The sequence below is a fragment of the Pleurodeles waltl genome, chromosome 4_2 (assembly GCF_031143425.1).
Source record: "Pleurodeles waltl isolate 20211129_DDA chromosome 4_2, aPleWal1.hap1.20221129, whole genome shotgun sequence".
NCBI lineage: Eukaryota > Metazoa > Chordata > Amphibia > Caudata > Salamandridae > Pleurodeles > Pleurodeles waltl.
In genome coordinates, this window is record NC_090443.1 from 71,626,439 (window position 1) to 71,645,529 (window position 19,091).

Genomic DNA, 19,091 nt, shown 5'->3' on the forward strand with positions numbered 1-19,091 from the left:
ATATTTTCTGCTGTTAAATACCTTGCATAGCTGATTTGTTGTTTTTTTAACCCTTGTTTGTACCCTTGTAAATGCCCTGCACTAATAAGTGTGAATTTTGCTTCTCCGTTTTCAGTCGACTTCTATGAACTTCTCTTTATTGATGGATATGTCTACCTTGTGTCGCTTTGAATGTTTCAGCTCTGAGATCCAACCTTTGATGTGATGCCTGTTCTTTTTTCCCCAGCTCCTGCAATGCAGATTAGGAGTTGCTCTGTTCTCCAAATTATATTCAAATTGTAGTGTTTTCAAGGATGTCCGTCTTCCCTTAAGATTTCAGGTTTTAAACTCTGCCACTCTTGTCGGAGCAGAATCCCTGTGTTGTCTGTCTCTAGTGCTTGGGGCCCAAGCATTGCTCCAAGTTGTGGGCATAGTACACGACCTCATGCACTCCGAGGTCATCAAAGAGCAAGAAGCTAGACGATGCAAAGTTCAGCCCTTGGGTGAACATCTTTCTTTCCCCACTACAGACTACGGTCCTGGTGCAGTTTCTGGTCCAGCTTGCTGTCAACTAGCAAGTAGTCTTTGAGGTCAGATGCTAAGGACAGGAACGGATTTGCATGGAGGAAGCATAAGAAGGATTGTCAGATGGATTCTTCAGTTTCTCTGTGCTGTTTCTGTTCAAGTGGTGGGTCTTCCAGTTCTCAGTGTCAGTCCCAGATGTCCGCCTTGATGCAAATCCTATATTGTTGGAGATGGACCTAGTGCTGGGTTCTGCTCCAGAACTGGAACCTCCTGCTCTCATCTTGGAGTTTCCCACCCCTGGCACTGAACCTGAACAGTTTGTGGCTATCACTGAGGAGATTCAGGCCCTCTTCTGCTCCATCCCCGTTACTTCTGGTGTGCCAGTGGACCCCCAAGAAGTCGTCCGGCTCCCAACCAGACTTTGACTGATGGCTCTATACCTGGAACCAGTGGACCCCATTTGCCCGCCTCCTGATATTGTTCTGGAACTCCCTATCCAGCGCCTGCTCAAAGGCTTTGACTGACACCACCGGCTTCCAATGTGCTACTAAACATTAGATGTTTCTAAGGCAACTGTCATTTTGGTCCGATCCCTATTCAGAACACAACATATGGTGAAGGAGGAGTCTACCTATCCTCACGATGAATACTTTGGCAGACCCTGGGGATGAGGGGGCTTTGGCTGTGATTCTGTCACCATTCAGATGCTAATCATTGAAATTGTGAGGACTGTGCAGGTGATCTTGTTTGCACTGGACTGGCCATGGAGGCTGTGGTATTTGGAACTGCTTCACCTGCTACTCTGCCCTTCTCTTCTGCTTCCACTAAGGGCATAATGTCTCTCATAGTGGGAGTGGCAGGTCCTGCATACGAATCTTCAGAACATGGGCCTTCATTTCCTGGTGATTGAGCCGGGCAGTCCTACTTCTTTTGATCTGCCTGATGAGTTGATGGACATGTTTTCCAGCCCTTCTTCCAAATCTGTTTATTCTGGATTCCATAGTGCGTTGAGGTAGAGGTAGACCCCCTTAAAATCTGTTTATCTGATGTTGTACTTTGCTGTGGCCACTGCTAAGGGCTATATTTCAGCCTTTCCTTTATTTTTGTATCAGTTGTCCTTGATTACGTATCCTATAGGCATGCATTTTCTGAAGGGACTGACCATTTTGTTCCTTTCTTCTCCCTTTATTGTGACTCAGTGGAACCTTAAGTTGGTGCTCAGGCTTTTGATGGGTCTGCCCTTTGAGCCTGTACATGGTTGTCCTTTGTGGCTACTCACTTTAAAGACTATATTCCTGATCTCCATTACCTCAGTTTGACATGGTAAATGAGCTACATTCTTTCTGAACTAACTGGTTTTGGGGACACAGGTATCCTTCTTGCTGACCGTGCCACCCTATGTCATGTGGGGCAGTGTGTCTCTACCAAATCTCTACCTGCTTTCTCATCTCACCAAACAGAAGGAACTGCATAGATCCTTGCAGGGCCCTCAGTTTTTACATTGTCAGGGATCCTGAAGACTGGATTGATGGTCAGCATTTCGTAGGCTATGCTGATTTCGAAAAAGGTGTGAATATTGAGAAACTGCTATTGTCCACTAGATTGTGTGCTGAATTAAGGTCTGCTGTGCTCTTGCCAAGAAGGAGCTTCCTGAGGGCATTTGGGGCCTATTTCACTAGGATGAACCCTGCCTGTTCAGTTTTGTCCATACCTGTTCCTGTCCTGGATGCCTCTTGAGCTGCAACTTAAGATTTGGTTTGCACCTTCACAGGCATTATTGCCTGACCTCGGAATTCAGCAGAAATAGCCAGTTTGAGGCACGTATCATTGTAGATACATATGCTATGCATACTCCTGCCGCCTAGTGTTTGGCCCAGATGTGTGCAAGTTGTTTTTATTCAAAGAAGTATTTTGAGTCACAAGCGATTGTGACTTTTCCTCTTGTTGGTAATGTGCATGGGCATCGACTCCACTGTTAATTTATTTTTTTTTTTTTTTTTTCTCACACTATCGGGTTCGGACATGTGCTCCAGAATGATACTCTTCACACCCTTCACGAGTTCCTCTCCCTCCGTAGTTATTGCTGTTTCTAATCGGTGGCTGCATTCCTCATTCCAAGCAGGTCTTCATTCATTTTCTGCCCCATACAAGGCCCTTCTAACTCTGTCTTTGCCGCCATGGGAAATACCCCTAGACCGATCTCCATCAGGTCTGTAACCTCTACCTCTTACCCGAGCACGACGATGCTGCCTGTGGCTCCTATATCTCGAAGAAGACTCTGTGACCATATGGCCCATCTCCTTGAAATGTTGTATAGGAGCGAAGACAACACCCTAGACCACTTCAGAATCCAGGACCTCAGAGGCAACAACATACGCAGCTGGCGACCATTAATGGGCAGACTTTCTCACCCAAGCTCCAGCTCCGACCTAGAAATTAAGGACATTATACATGCACAAGTGATCATGAGTACTGGTCCTCCTCCCCATCCCCCTCGATACCACTTGCATGTCAAGCAGCCCTCCCGCAGTTGTCATCCCACAGAGCTCTGCTTTTAGTCCACCACTACTTTCAGGCCACTATTTTCAAACCTCTGTCCGGCGCAATGGGTGGTCTTGGCTCGGCGTCGAAGAAACCATAAAAGTAGGCGCCACATGATCCAAGTGTGCTCCGCATTCGGCACTGGTTCCGAAGACTCCAGTGTCTCCTCCAAAGCACTCAGCGTTGACAACAGTCAAACCGATTCTACAGAAGCCCCAGGACAAGATTGACACTGCAACACAAGCCAGATCCTCACTTGCCCACTGGTGACTTCTCCACAAGCCCCCAAACTCCAGCTGAGCTTCGAAGAAGCCCTCAACGTCCCTCTTCCAGCAAAGCATCCCCTACCGACCCCATCTACATTCTGACCCGCGCAGACTACCCCCTGACTTCCTGGTGGTGCACACTGTTCACAAGCTGGTAAACTCTCAGGGCACCAGTGGCACCCCTCCACCGGATAGGGAGAGTAAACAAATTGATGCCGCAGGCAGAAGAGCTGCGGCACAGTCATCAAATCATGGTCTCCCTCCACGACCACACTCACTGGATGAAATGAAGGAGCTCCTCCAATATCTCCCAGATGAGCACAAAAGAAGGGTAGGAGATAGTATCAGAAGGCAAACTTATCTGAAACACAACGATTCAGTGTGCCCTTGACACAGCTGATACTCGTTGCAGGGACATCAACTAAAGTGTGCTCCTCCAATAGACTCTCTTGGTTTCTTGTCTCAGGCTTTAAGCCGGATGTCCTGCAACACCTGCTCCACATGCCGTTCGACAGCAAACACCTGTTCAGGCCGCAGGCTGACCAAATTTAGATTCAAAGATGACAAAGGCTATGAGCTCCCTGCTTACGCCCACTCCTTGTGGGTCCTTTCACACCACACCCTAGTGTGGAAGCTCAGACCTCCTCCTCCGAAGTCTCCACAGCTTTCCAGCACACACAGGCACAGCAGCTATCCCCTGGAGGCTACTTTAGGGGTCCTGCTGGGGCAATAATTCTAAAGGTAGAGGCAAAGGTGGCTCCTCTGAGGGTACCGCCACCACCAATAAGCCTCCACTTGCCTTTTCTCACCTCTGATCACACAACACCTGTCCGGGGGGGTGTACACAGCTTTTTCCCCATGTAGCAGAATGTCACCTCCGATCAATGGGTGCTAGATATTATTATTACTATATTATTGTCTGGAGCTTACTTCCACACCTCCCAACATACCACCCTGGAAACACTCTTCATCAGAAAACTAAGTTATCAGCGCTCCTCCTCATAGGGGCCAGAGAGCCCGTCCACACCATCTGCAGGGAATAGGAGACTACTCGCTTTACTTTCTGATTCCTAAGAAGGCCAGCTCCTTCTGCCCTATACTAGACCTCAGGCTTCTCAACCAACACATCCTATCAGAACATTTTAACATGGTCACTCTTCAGAATGTTATCTGCTGCTCCAGCAAGGCGACTTCATGGCAGCTCTTGACCAGAAGAATGTCAGTTTCCACATACCAATCCACCTGGCGCATTGAAGCTATCTCAGGTTTGTGCTCAGCGGAAAATATTGCAATTCAAAGTACTACCTTTCTGGGTCACCACCGCACGTCGAGTGTTCACCATGTGCCTCCCACTGGTGGCCACTTATCTACGCATACAGGGTGTCCATGTGTTCCTCTACCAGGATGACGGACTGACCAAAAGCGTCAATCTACAATAATGCTGTGAACACACACCACTCACAATAAAATGTATGCATGAGCTAAGTTTTACCATTATCCCAGCTAAATCCCATCTCCAACCACTCCAAATCGAACCCTACTTAGGGTCAATCCTCCACTCCGAAATCGGCACTGCTTACCCAAACCCTGCCAGGATACAATCCTTCCTGGCACTGCTTGCTCTCTTCCAACCTGGTCGTCGGCTCATGGTCAGGGCAGTCTTGCGCCTCCTCGGCATTGATGGCTTCATGTCCACAACACTCCCTTTTGACCCCACCCCTAACTCCAGACATGAGCAGGGGTTAAACGAGCCCTTTGTGTGAGGGTCGGACGCAGCCTATATAAATGTAAGTGCACCCAGCCTCCCTCTCTCGCAGCCCAGGAACACCATTGAGTATGCAGGTGTAAGCCTGTTACACCTCCACCCTCCCTGTGTGGTGGCTGTCTAGAAAGTATGCACAACGCTCATCTGCCACTCTATCCTAGACATTGATTGGAGTCACTGCAAAGCACAAGAGTCATAAGCACAGCAAAATTGTCACTTTAAGTGGCATTTCTACAATAGTAATGAAAAATCTTCCTACACCAATAAGCAGGATTTCTCACTACCCTTACAAACATGCCCACGCTACTCCTAACAGACCATAAATTACCACTGAAGTACCTTTAAGGGAATTCCAAATGCTAACCTATGAGAGGAGTAGGTCTCACAGCAGTGAGAAACCAAATAGGCTGTTTTTCACTACTAGGACATGCCACACAATGTAGGCACATGTCCTACCTTTTACCTGCACAGCACCAGGCCCAAAGGGCTACCTAGGGCCTACCTTAGGGGTTACCGAAATGTAGAAAAAGGGGAATTTCAGGCTTGGCAAGTAACTTTAAGTGCCAAGCCAATGTGGCAGTAAACTGTACACACAGGCCCTGCAGTGTCAGGCCTGAGACAGGTTTGAAAGGTTACTTCTGTGGGTGGGGCAGGCTGCACTGGAGGCCCACTAGTAGCATTTATTTGACAGGCCTTGGGTATATGGGGTACCACCGTACAAGGGGCTTAAAGGTAAATTAAGTGTGCCAAACAGGTGTAAGCCAATCATACCATGTTTAAAGGAGAGAGCATGCACTTTAGCACTGATCAGCAGTGGTAAAGTGCCCAGAGTCTTAACACCAACAAAAAGAGGAACAGAAAAAACAGGAGGAGGAAGGCAAAACGTTTGAGGATAGCCGTGCAAAAAAGGCCGGGTCCAACAATGTCAAAGTGCGAAATAGCTAAGCTTACAGCCTCCACTCTTGTGGATTACCTGAGTATAGACACTATTGATCCTGCTGTAATGGTGAGGACGCATTGCAGGACCTCCCTTTAGTACACGCTGGAGCTAGCTGCAGCAAAAAACACCTTGAAAGAAATTGGCAGAAAAAATGTTGCTCACCAGAAAAGAAGGTAAAATGTAAAGAAAAACAACTTTTAGAGACCAGTTTCAGTTGCCTCCTACCAGCTGTTGGCCAAGTGGCATTTTATCGAGCAACAATGCGCTACATTATTTTTCTTTTAATAGTTGAGAATTTTCGAATCCTCCCTGTAGCCAAACAGGAGTTCCTGCTTCTCAAGATTTTTCTATGGCCGTATCTGTCTTTTTCGTGAACAACATTAAAAATATTTATCCAGCCTTCTCGAGTCATTTAAGTCCTGAAATAAGATATATGGTTTTAAAATCAGTTTTTTGTCTGGAGTAGTAATACCGTCACCTTTCACTTATCTGATTTTCATCGAAGCTTGGTTTCTTATTCGGTGATATTTAACTCCATCTCCCCGAAGCTATTTTGCAAATTATGCACACCATTAAGTCTGAATCGCCTGACGGCCTCAGCTCATATTTCCACCTGGTGGCAACAATTGTTTGTGCTTGTGTATGCGAGATAATATATTAATTGAATAGGCCTGGTAAGCAGCCTGAAAAAAAATCTGTATGTGTAATTATTAAAATATATATATATATATATGTGCAGTGGGTCCTGCAGTTTCAGGCAACTGTCGGCCTGTTTCCCTTCCATTCTGTGACAAGGTGACTCAATGGTGACTAAACTAGCCTTGTCTCTGACATTCCTTTACTTTGTCTCGGGTGATCTGGCTTCTGTTCGTCTCACAGCACAGTTTTCCCTCACTGCAGTCCTTAATGAGTTCAAAATTATCTTGGACCAAGTCGGGGTTATGGCAGTCGTACTCCTTGATCTCCAAGCCTCTTTTGACCCTGTAAGCCACCCGGTCCTCATAGGCTGGCAGATGTCAGCGGTAGTGGAGTTGCACTGGGATGGTTTTGATCCTTTTGGTGAGGCGGGGGCCAAGCAGTCATAATGCCCATAATCTGCATCCTTTACCATCATTCAGGCTCTTAACAGGAGCTCCTTTGGATTGTGCTAATGGCCTTTCTTAGGCTTTATAACCTATTCATTTCACAAACTCCAACTCATTCAGAATTTGGCTGCTTACCTACTTGGATTACCATGACATGCAGAATTCTCTGGGCTCTTGAGATCATTACACTAGCTTCCAGAGAACAAGAATATTATTTTTAAAAGCCTATGTGTTTGCTTTAAAGTGCTTCATGATTCTGGACCGCCTTTTTTCAAGCACATGCCTTTTTTGGGATAATCCTTCCAGACCTCTCTGCTTTCAATCTGCCCATTTGCTGTAAAATCCCTAAAATAAGGAAAGTCCCTTCACTTTTTAGGCAGTCTCTCTTTGCAACTCCCCTCCACTGAATTTATGACAACAGGCTTCTCTATCTAGGTTCGGGAAACTCCTCAAGACATGGCTATTTGCAGCTGGAGCACACCCATTTTAGTGTCTGTTACAACCAGGACAACCTCAGGTAATTGTGTGCTCTAGAAATACAAAAAAAAGTAGGCCGTTTTGCTACCTCCTAAAACAGTTATTGCCCATCATTTTCTGTTCTAGACTTCATCTCGAGAGTCTCTGGAAGATGGCTGCTGTCTTTGGTGGGACGTCTGATTCTTTAATGCCTTTCCACCTCTGTCTTTGATCCCACAGATGCTGAAAAAGTCAAGCTTATAGCCTTGGGCTAGAGAGTCTGGCACTCTGACCATGTGGTTGCCACTTTAGCTGCCTCTCCGGGAGAATCTGCTGTCCTAATATAGGGGTAGTATGTTGCATCTGAATCTCTGCAATCTGAACCTTCGTGTAAGGGGATGGGGTGAAACCTTCCCAGGGGCTTCCACCTTCTAATAGAAGTAGTGAATGTTATTTGCGCCATTTCTTGCTCTTCCAGTCTGTGTTTAGACAGTTAGGCTCAATTTGTTGTCTGGTGTCAGAAGTGAGATTAACCTATACAGATAAAACTGTCTGTGTTTGTATTGCCTTTGTCCCTGCATATTGAGGAACACAATAATGTATTTATACTCAGTCTGTAATACAGCTCATTGAATAGCAAAACCATACCACCCTGAATTCACCTGATATCCGCAAAGGAATAATTATATGTATCTGATTCAGAGACTAACCTTAAATCTGAAATCCAAGAATAAAAGCATGAATTGATCTATATGATGAAGGTTTTGTACACCGTTGAGATTCTACAAATTGAGCATGTTTGCAATACTTTTCATAAGTAAAATAGAGTTGTTTATTGGCTAGACAGGTTATGATGTAGAGAGGGCTGCATTGCACCTGCATGATAATTGCAATTGTCTAAGCACACGAGGAGTGACAAGTATGCTATTGTCTGAAAAGGTGTGTTTTTAGATTTTTATGGAATGTCAGATTATGGATTACTTTTATAAATTCAGGAACCTAGCTCCATAGTCGGGGTGCTAGGTAAGGGAAGGTCTGTATATTGACATTTGTCTTCTGAGTTTTGAGGCCCCCCCCAAGTCACTTTTGTTTTTCTGCTTATTAGTTTTAATCCCTGTGATATGTAGATTTTCTTTCAGATAACCTGGAATCCCCATTGCATCCTTTTGAAACTGGTATAAGCTTCTAAAGTCAGACAATGCAATTTCTTTGTAATTGGGGGTCATATGATAGGATTTTCTTGTATTTCTTGCAACATGTATGTTGGCTTTCAGAGGCGAAATTGAGAATTTTGATTGCCCCACTAAAATTATGTTGTCTATATGGCAGAGTACCTGGGCTTGTAGAGAAGATTTAAAGCCTTCTGGAAGAATGACTTCAGGGCAAAGGAGGTTTGCCTGTATAGGGCTCTGCGTCATTAAGTCCAAAGCCTATATTGAGTTGGTATGTAGGCTGATTTGCCATCACTCCGGAGCTATTGGTAGGTTCTCCAGTTCAGTCGCTCCTGGGGAGAGTCAAGTTGAGGAATATGCAGTTAGATTGAATATCCACCTGAAAGGGTGTTATCAAAGGTAAGTAACGTATTCACCTCATACTATAGAATTCTTTGATAATAAGATTACTCCTATTATGAAATGGTGCTGCTGGTCCCCTTTTGTTGGCTCCAGCCTGTATTCTGCTGGCCGGTTACGATTTCTGATTGTACAGTGCTTTGAAAATCATTTATGTGCAGTCCACTCGATCTAAAGCGACACATAATGAATTAGATAAAATAAGATGGTATTTATCAAACTCCTCTGAAAGACCTTGTGTATACTTTCAAATAAAATTGTTAAAATAGTTTGCATTGAGGTAAACAAAGCTTTCATTTCAAATTACTATATTGTTCATTTCCTGAAATCTCCTTAACAGAACGCTTGGGATCATTGTTAATGCAGGGACATCATTTAAACAGTCCCCAGGTCTTATGGGCACCTCTGTACAGATTTTCCTGTGTTTTTGTCACATTCCCAGGCATCTCACAGGCAGTGCCCCTCGTGCCACTCACTGAGGAGAACGAAGATGCCATGGAAAACCGCCAGTTCCAGAAGCTACTGAAGGCAGTGGGCATTCGCCCCCCAGCAAATGAGCAGGTATACCATCCACACCCGCTGCTCAGGTTGTCCACATTTTTCTTTTCAATTGCATAATTAATATAGCTCATACTTCTCCTTGTGGGTTGCTGGAGCGCTTATCTACATGGCAGCTTGCTACAATGTTTAGAGTGTGGTTGGAAGGGGTGCTGTTTTTTCTCCTCTGTTGATAGTATTTCCAAGCCTTGTGTGATGACCACAGAAGAAGTGGTTTTGTTATGGGACACATTGCTTAGCAGTGTTCTGGATCAAGTGGTGTGAGATGTGCAATCAGTTTATAGCTTTCAGTAAGCTGGCAGTTTTGCACATGCCTGTAGATTGCTTTGTACAATTTTTTATGATCGTAGTCCACTTTTAGATGGTTACTGAACTGGGTTGTCTACTGTGAGATATTTCGTTTTTTGGCTTGAGCAGACATCTGTTGAAGAGAGAGATGGTGGATGGATCTGCTGGGGTATGAACTTTACTATCATCCTATACCTGATTGTTATTGTTAGATGTCAAGAAGCAGTTATAGTATGTAGCTATTCTCATGGATACTTCTATCCCCACCTTTAGAATATACCCAGGCCCCAGACTGGATTCGGAACATTAAAATAAAATATATACATTTAAAAAAAGCCTTCTGTGTACTTGTAGTTGGTGTTGTACGGGTCTGCATTGACTTAATTTCAGCCTGAAAGTGGCAAACAGCTCTTCAAATAAGGCCCACTCCTCAGTTCCTTTCTTTCCATGTCTTTGCATGCAGGTCCAGAGCTCACTCCAACTTTTTTCTCCCCAGTTGGCAAGTTTTGTATTCATACTTTGCTCAAGGACCTGTGTACAAGGGAATGTGTCCCTTCCTAAAACTACGCAGTTCAAGCCTTGTCCGAACTATCAGAAACAAACTTATGTGACAGACCAGCACAAGCTGTCTCTGGTGTTTAGTTTTGCGGTACGACTCCATGTCGTGTGAAGAGTGTGCCCTCATAAATTTGAATGCGATTGGGAACATGAAGAGAAGTTCACATTGTTGAACACCACATTAAATCATGTACGTCCTTCTTGAAGTCAGTGGGGCGGACCCCCCTCTCAAGTCCATTCCCAAGATAGGTCCTCACCACAGTCCAAGCCTTCAGGTAAGTCAAGGCAGAAACACAAGAAGGCTAGGAGGGTAGATTTGCCCTATTCCTACCACTCTGTCTGAGAATTCACAAGGACCTCATGGTGCCTTTTCGTCTTGTTCCTAGCCCCCTCTGAGGAGCAAACTCCACAGCTCATTCCGAATTTCCCAGGTGTAGGAAAATGGCCCTTGTTGCAGTTACCCCCTCCCCCCAAACACACACACAATTGGTACACAGATAAGTCCTGTGTAAAAGGTACCAGTGGTACCAAGGGCCCTGTGACCAGGGAAGGTCCCTAAGTACTGCAGCATGTGTTGTGCTACCCTAAGGGACCCCTCACCTAACACATGCACACTGCCATTGCAGATTGTGTGTGTTGGTGGGGGGGGAAAAGGCAAAGTCGACATGGCACGCCCCTCAGGGTGCCATGCACACTAAACACTGCCTGTGGCATAGGTAAGTCACCCCTCTAGCAGGCCTTATAGCCCTAAGGCAGGGTGCACTATACCACAGGTGAGGGCATAGCCCCTATAGTGTCTAAGTCCATCCTTAGACATTGTAAGTACAGTATGGCTATGTTAAGTATATGGTCTGGGAGTTTGTCAAGACTAACTTCACAGCTCCAAAATGGCTACACTGGGAAGTTTGGTATTAAACTTCTCAGAATAATAAGCCCACACTGATGCCAGTGCTGGATTTATTTAAAAAACTAAAATGCAAACAGAGGGCATCTTAGAAATGTCCCCTGTATTTTTATCCAATCCTTCAGTGCAGGGCTGACTTGTCTGTGCCAGCCGGCCACTGAGAGACGAGTTTCTGACCCCCTGGGGTGAGAGCCCTTGTGCTTTCTAGGGCCAGAAACAAAGCCTGCACTGGGTGGGGGTGCTTCACACCTTTCCCCTGCAGAAACTGTAACACCTGGCGGTAAGCCTCAAAGGCTCAGGCCTGGTGTTACAGTGCTCCCAGGGCACTCCAGCTAGTGGAGATGCCCAGCCCCCGGACAAAGCCCCCACTTTTGGTGGCCAGTCCAGAGGGATTATGAGAAAAACTAGGAGTCACCCCTCCAGCCAGGTCCACCCATAAGGTGACCAGAGCTGAAGTGACCCTCTCCTTGAGAAATCCTCTATCTTGGTTTGGAGGATCAGGGCCAATAGGGATAGGATTGTGCTCCTCTGCCCAAAGGAAGTGAGCACCAGGAGGGTGTAGCCACCCTCAGGAACAGTAGCCATTGGCTACTGCCCTCTAACCCTTAAAACACCCGTACATCTTGTATTTAAGGGCTCCCTGAACCAAGTTAGTCAGATTCCTAATGATGTCACAAGAAGGAGGACTGCTTAGCTGAAACCCCAGCAGAGAAGGAAAGGAGACAGCAACTGACTTGGCCCCAGCTCTACCGGCCTGTCTCCTTCTTCAAAGAACTTGCTGAAGAAAAGCAATGCGTCCTGCAGGTCCAGCGACCTCTGAAAAGCCTTCAGAGGACTGCCTGCATCACAGAGGACCAAGAACTCCCGTGGCAAGCGGCCCTGTCCAAAGAAGAACAGAAGAAATCTCTTCTGAAGGACTCCCATCTCACTCCAGAAGCGTGAGTCCTAACAAATCTGCACCCAACACCCACGGCCCGAGTACAGGTGGCCCAACCGACCAGAGAGGACCCCCAGGTGATGGCAAACCAAGTGCCCACCCTGGGTTGACCTCTCCACCCCTCCACAACAACGCCTGCAAAGCGAATCCCGAGGACCCCACTGACCGCTGATGTTATGATATTGGTGCCTACTTTGGGTCCCTCCAGTGCTCCTCTAATTCCCCTCCCCCCCCATTCTGCCCTCTGAGCCGCTGGTACTTACCTGCTGGCAGACCAAAATCCGAGTACCCCCTGTCTCCGTAGGAGCCCACGTTAAAATTGCTCAACTTTGACCTCCACACCCGGCCGGCCCGTGTTGCTTGTGATGGGTGTTTGGGGTTGACTTGATACCCCAACAGTGGACCACCTATAACCCGGAGACTGGATCTGTAAGTTGTGTACTTACCTTTAAAACTTTACTTTATTTTCTTCCCCCCAGGAACTGTTCTGAAAATGCGGGGTGTCCACTTTTAAAATAGATATTCTCTTTTTTCCTAAAAACTGTTTACTTGAGTAAAGTGAAACAAAATAACATTGATGTCTCTGCTAAGTACTTACCTGCAAATTTATTTAGTTCTGAACTGAGTGTTGTGGTTCTAGTAATAAAGTAACAAAAATATATTTTTCTGTACAAAAACCTATTGGCCTGGAGTTGTCATTGAGTGTGTGTTTTCACTTATTGCTTGTGTGTGTACAACAAACGCTTAACGCCACCCTCTGATAAGCCTAACTGCTCGACCACACTACCACAAATAGAGCATTAGTATTATCTTATTGCCTCTGTCAAGCCTCTTGGGGAACCCCGGGACTCTGTGCACACTATATCTCATTTTGATATAGAATATACAGAACCAGATTCCTACACCAGGCAACTGGCAGTGTTGCAGTAGATTGACCTTTAAAGAGAGGCATTGTTGCATATTGTCAGTACCCTCTGGACTCCCTTTGTTGCGCCTTTGGGACCCAAGCATCCACAGAGGCCACCAGCCGAATTACCTCCGGCAGGTCCGTTCTTGGTGCCGTCTGTGCCTCCTGAACTTTCCTCGGTTCTGCTCTGGCTTCAAGCAGACTATCGCTCTGGTTCCAAAATTCATGCTGGTAACCTTCAACATCAAAACCGGTTCCAGCAGCACTGGCCCCATAGAAGGGGACAGTACCAATAGTTGTGTCCGACTTCGAGCCAATTTCTTTTGACCAAGGTTGGTCCTAAATCTGCCCTGATGCCTCTGTCCCTGTGCAGTCTGATTCAAACAGGACAATGCCTTTTCCACAGAGGCACCCTCCAGTGCTCCAGGAACTTTTCAAGTCTGATGGTGACCATAGTCAATCAGTAACAGAGATGATGGGTATAATTAACCCCCCATACTATGATAACTTATGTAGGAATTTACAGAAGACCAGTGGGTTGATCTCTTCCCCATATAGTGGGCTGTTTTTCCCCACCCCAGGCCATCAACAGATGAGTTCTTCCTTTGCTATGACGATACACTATGTAGTTGTCTGCCCACCTTGGATGATGGTTTTGGACCTGTAGGACATCCTACAGTCCCACAGACACTACTTGCTGCTTAGAGAAGGCCAGGGGTATTCTGAATAAGCATTGCTGCCCTTTGGCCTCACCAGTGCCCACCGGGAGTTCATGAAAGTGATGATGGTGGTTGCAGCACACCTTTAGAGGTAGGGAATTCATTTTTCCTTTACCTCGATGACAGGCTGTTAAAGGTGGGCCCACCACAATCCGTTGTAGACCACCTCCTGAGATTGTTGGGGTTCTCCATCAACTTGCTGAAGTCACATCGGACACCTTCACAAAGGCTTTCTTTCCTTGGGCCATCTTGGACATGGTGCAGTTCTGTGCCTTTCGTCTGCCACAAGAGGGCATTTGGACTAAAATCTTGAAGTTACATCCTCAGTCCTGGGTCTCGGGGATTTTGGATTTGAAACTTCTTTGCTTCCTGCTTCTGGACTATTCCAGGTGCTCTATGTAAGCTCTGCAGTGCAATCTGATGTCTTAATGGGCCCAGCACCAGGGGAACCTGACTGATTCTGTCCAGGTTTCAGAGGAGATTGCGAAAGGTGTACAGTGGTGGCTGCTGATCCGCAGTTGAATAACTGGCAATTCCTTCTCCCTCCCCACACAGACCTGACAGTGATGACTGATGTATGGGCAGAAAGATGATGATCAGACATCTGTTCTCTGACGGAGGTCATCCTCCACATTAGCCTGAAGTTCTGGGCCGTTCAAGGGGCATTAAAAGCCTTCCGACTATCCATCAAAGGGAGGCTGGTTCAGGTCCTCATGGAAAACACTGCTGCCATAGTCAACACTGCTAACAGGCAGGGCTGTCTGGGGTCCTGTGTCAAAAGGCTCTTCATCGCTGGATCTGACTGAAGTGTCAGCATTTTCCTGATCATCACCCACCTTGCAGGATCTTTGCACGTCTGGGTGGACGACTCCACCATGGAGCCTGGCAGATCACCAATGGCAGTTACACCCCAAGGTGGCAGAGGGTATCTTCCAACAATTGGGAGAACCCTGAATAGATATTTTTCACCACTGTTGCATGCACAGTGTCAAAACTTTAGCATGGTGGATTTTCCAAGAAGTAAGTGTGTGTGTGTGTGTGTGTGTGTGTCTCTCTCTCTCTCTCTCTCTCATATTCATTCATTCATTCATTCTGATTAGACTGGAGTACAGGAGTCCTGTGCACCTTTATACTGGTGTCTGTCCTGCCCCAAGGTCTGAAGAATGTTTTGAATGACTTGGCCCAAGTCATCCTAGTGGCTCCGGACTGAGCCAGGAAAATGTGGCTACCACTTTGGGAGGATCTCCTGTCACAGGAGAAGGGAAGAGTCTTGCACCCTAACCTGTGCAATTTACACCTCCATGCGTGAAAATTGAATGGCTTCATTTGACTACATTAACTCTTTCTCTGAAGTTGTGGCTGTCATCCTTGCTGCCAGAATTCCCTCTAATTCTGCCTACGCTGGGCTCAGGGACAAGTTTGTGACCTGATGTGGGACCTGTAAAACAGATCCGTTACAGAACAAATTGTCAGATCTCATCTTTGTTTTATCTCTGGCCCAGCAAGTACATACAGTGGGCACCATTAAAGGTTTTTCTTTAGCTTTTTTACATTCGCTTAACCAACCGTCTGTTTAAATCACCAGTTGTGGTGATGTTTACAAATGGTTTGACACATACATTATCCCCCCAACCCTTTTGTGGTGCCACAGTGAGATCTTAATTTAATCCTCACTTTCGGCATGTGCACTCCCTTTGAGCCGATGTGCAGTTGCCCACTTCATCTCCAGACTCTACAAACTATGTTCCATGTCACAATATTTTCAGCTCATTGCATGAATGACCTCCAAGCTGTCTTGGTGCAGTCGCCTTACACCACCTTTTTCTCCCGATAAACATGTGTTTGCTAAAGATTGACTCCACCCTCCCAACTTTCTTTGCTCCAGCTCATACCTCAAAAGAGAAGAGACTACATCAGCAGGACCCCAAGAGAGCCCTGAGCTTTTACATTGATCACACCTAAAACGATTGTGTGAACAATCTGTTTTTGTGGGGTTCTCTTGAGCAAAAATAAGGAATGGCAGTGCTGAAAAAGACTTTGTCAAGTTGTATAGTTCTTTACATTAAGATTTGCTAAGCATTTGCCAAGAAGCAGCCTCCAGAGAGACTGACGGCCCCTTCCACAAGAACTAGGCTGCTACCGCTGCCTTGGCACGATGTGTGCCTCTTCTTAATTTGTCAGGCTGCACCTTGGGCATCTGTGCACACGTCCCACTTCTGCCTTATGAGCCAGGTCCGACAGGAAGAACATTTTGCCTGTTCAGCAGTGGCGGCAACTCCGCAGTGCAGAGGGGCATTCCCCCCACCCCACCCTGGATGAGCCAGTAGATGAAAAATAAAACGATTGCTTGCTGTCGTTTTATTTTTCATCTGCAGGCTCATCTGGCAGGTGCAGGGAGTGGTGGTGCTGGGCCACGGGGAGGTGGGAGAGGGAGATGGGGAGAGTGCACTGAGTGCGCAAGTGTTTTTGGCCAGCCGTTTCAGGGCAGCCAAACACATGCGCACTTACGTTTCTCCAGTCCGACTGTATACACAGCCGGGCTGGAGAAATTGCACAACCCCAGGCTTGTGTCTGAGTGGCAGTGACTGACACTAAGACCAATCCTGACGCTGCTTACATGTTTAGCATGTAAGCAGCTCAAGGATTGCTGGGGAGCCTATGCTGGTGTCCCAATGAATGCTGGAACACCATCAGGAGCAGAGAAGCGCAGAAGACGGAGAAGGGGGGGGGCGAAAAGTAAGTAGTTTCTTTGTTTTGTAAATTTCCCTCGTTGTCTGATTTTCCCCCACCCCTCACCACCCTCCTTGACATATGCGGCGGCCGCCACTGCTGTTCAGGCCTGCAGCACTTTTTGATATGAGCCATTTCATGGAGCTTCTGCTTTATCGTTTCTAAAGGTGAGGAATCTGCTGTCAGAAGTATTCATCAGAATAACAAGTTACCAACCTTTGGTAATGCTCTTTCTTGTGGATACTATAACTGTTGACTCCTCACTGCCCTCCCACCTCCCTGTTCTGTGGGGTTTTCTCTTTTTCAATCTAAAATGGTCCGAATCTAGGAATATGCACACTATCTCTTTTTATTGTTGGACTTTGACTCCATTCATCAGTTCCGGAGTACAGCAAAGTCAACATTGAGCTGCATGACGCCACCTGTTGGTTCATAGGAGCAATGCTGTTGTAAATTTTTGTGATCTAGTCTGGCACCTGGGAATATTAAAAAGGTGAGGAATCTGTGATTAGATATTGTGTCCACCATAAAGAGTTTACCGAAGGTAAGTAATTTATTCATTGAGACCTGCAGTGGTGGACTAAGTGTCCTCCGTTGAGCAGTGGTAGGCCTCTTCAGTTATTCCATACCTATTCAGTTGATGTGTCATTTGCTCTTATGGTACAGCACTAGGTGATGGACATGACCTGTTGCAGTTCTGCCTTGTGTGAGTGTGGGGGGGGGGTTATGGGGGGGGGGGGTGTCTAATCATGTGAGGGAATAATTATGCTGCCTCTATGAACTACAGTTTACTGCCCAATCGCGTAGTGCTTGTGTATTAGTTCTTTGGTGGGCCAGGACGGCAGGCTAGTCATAGGTCAGCAGTTCATAACTTAGTTAGACATAGTAAGTTATGTGCTGGTTGAGTTCTTTCATATCTGTATAATGTAAATAATACTTGATGGTGCCATTATTCTTTCTTGCTCTCTCAGAGTTCTGGGGCGATGTAGTTATCTTGGAAGTAGCCATGGTTTCATCTCTTGTGAATTGTACATGCTCTAATTTTCTGAATCTGCTGAGCATTTATGTCTATCACAGAGTGGAATGTAGGAGGTGCTGCTGTGCGGAGTACCCTTAATGCCTTGTTAGTGAATGTACAGGAGGGCCACAATACTATATTCTCTTGCTCCTCAGATCTACCAAAGTGTCTCCAATTTCCATTATCTGTCCTAAAGAGTGGCGTTCTACTTTTTGTTTGGTGGTGTTTTACCATTAGGAAAAGTCAAAGAAAGGGGTCCCTAGGTTGATACGGAGAGAAAACCAGGGAATCAAATCTATCTTTGTAAAAAATGTCCCTCTCCTATAGATTATACAAACAAACATAAATAACAAATGAAAACCAATTAGAAAAAATGTATACATTTTATTCCTAACAACATATACATTAATAGTAAATAAAAAAAAACTTGAAAACAAAAATTCTACTGACACCAAGACACAGACAATTAGTGGTTAATAACCATCACAACACAGACTCCAGACTCACTCAAAACAAGACAACAAATTAGACAATTCTAATTTCCAACAAACATATACATATATCAATACAAAAAATACCTATACATTTCAATGTTTTATATGTTTCTTTACTTTGTTATATAATATAATTTGAAATAGTCTTTTCACAGTTCATCAAACATATACCCTCACTCTACTAGTAGGAGTCTTTATATTCCAGCATACTTCACATACATATTTATCCGTCCACCCTTGATGTTCCATTCTTTTGTGGATGTTCCAAACTTCACCTCCCAGATGCCAATTCAACTGTGATGGAAATTCACTCAGCCAGCCTTAGTATTGATTCACAAAGTCCTTAGGCCAGCCGTAATAATAATTGCCAACGCGCATTTCGGTGGATTCCGAAATAAATTGATCCTTTAACCCACCTTCCTCAGGGCCACAAATCAAAATACATCAACAAACTGGAAATTTCTCCTTTCATTTAACTGCGCGCCATGTTTCCAGGCGTAAATCTAATCCACATTCCATGTCCTGTATGATTTCTCCAATGCAGTGTGCACACAACACTGCCTGAAGTAGGTATTCCATAGTTGTTTTACCATTAGCCAAGTCTCGAACCATTTTGTGTTGGAAAATATTTAAAAACATCTTTCTTCCACACTGTCAAATAGTCTTTCCTACCTACCGTTTTCTTCTTTCCATCCTAGTTGAAGTACCACAAAGCCTTTTGACGTGCATGAACTTTACATATGCCCAGTCAGGCACGACCTTTCTGTACATTTTGTTTTAAGATTAGCTGAAATCAAATCAGGTTTTATTTGGTCATAAATACAAATAATCATAATACAAAAATAGAAGA

General features: G+C 45.5%; 1 protein-coding gene across 9 annotated transcripts in view; it reads left to right on the plus strand.

Moving 5' to 3' along the window:
• TIMELESS (timeless circadian regulator) overlaps positions 1-19,091 on the plus strand; it is a 361,230-nt gene that overhangs the window by 298,747 nt on the left and 43,392 nt on the right. For all 9 annotated transcript variants that reach the window (XM_069230703.1, XM_069230700.1, XM_069230699.1 and 6 more), the window contains exon 25: positions 9,571-9,689. In XM_069230703.1, coding sequence (XP_069086804.1) covers positions 9,571-9,689 — 119 coding nt within the window. The remainder of the gene's footprint in view (positions 1-9,570; positions 9,690-19,091) is intronic.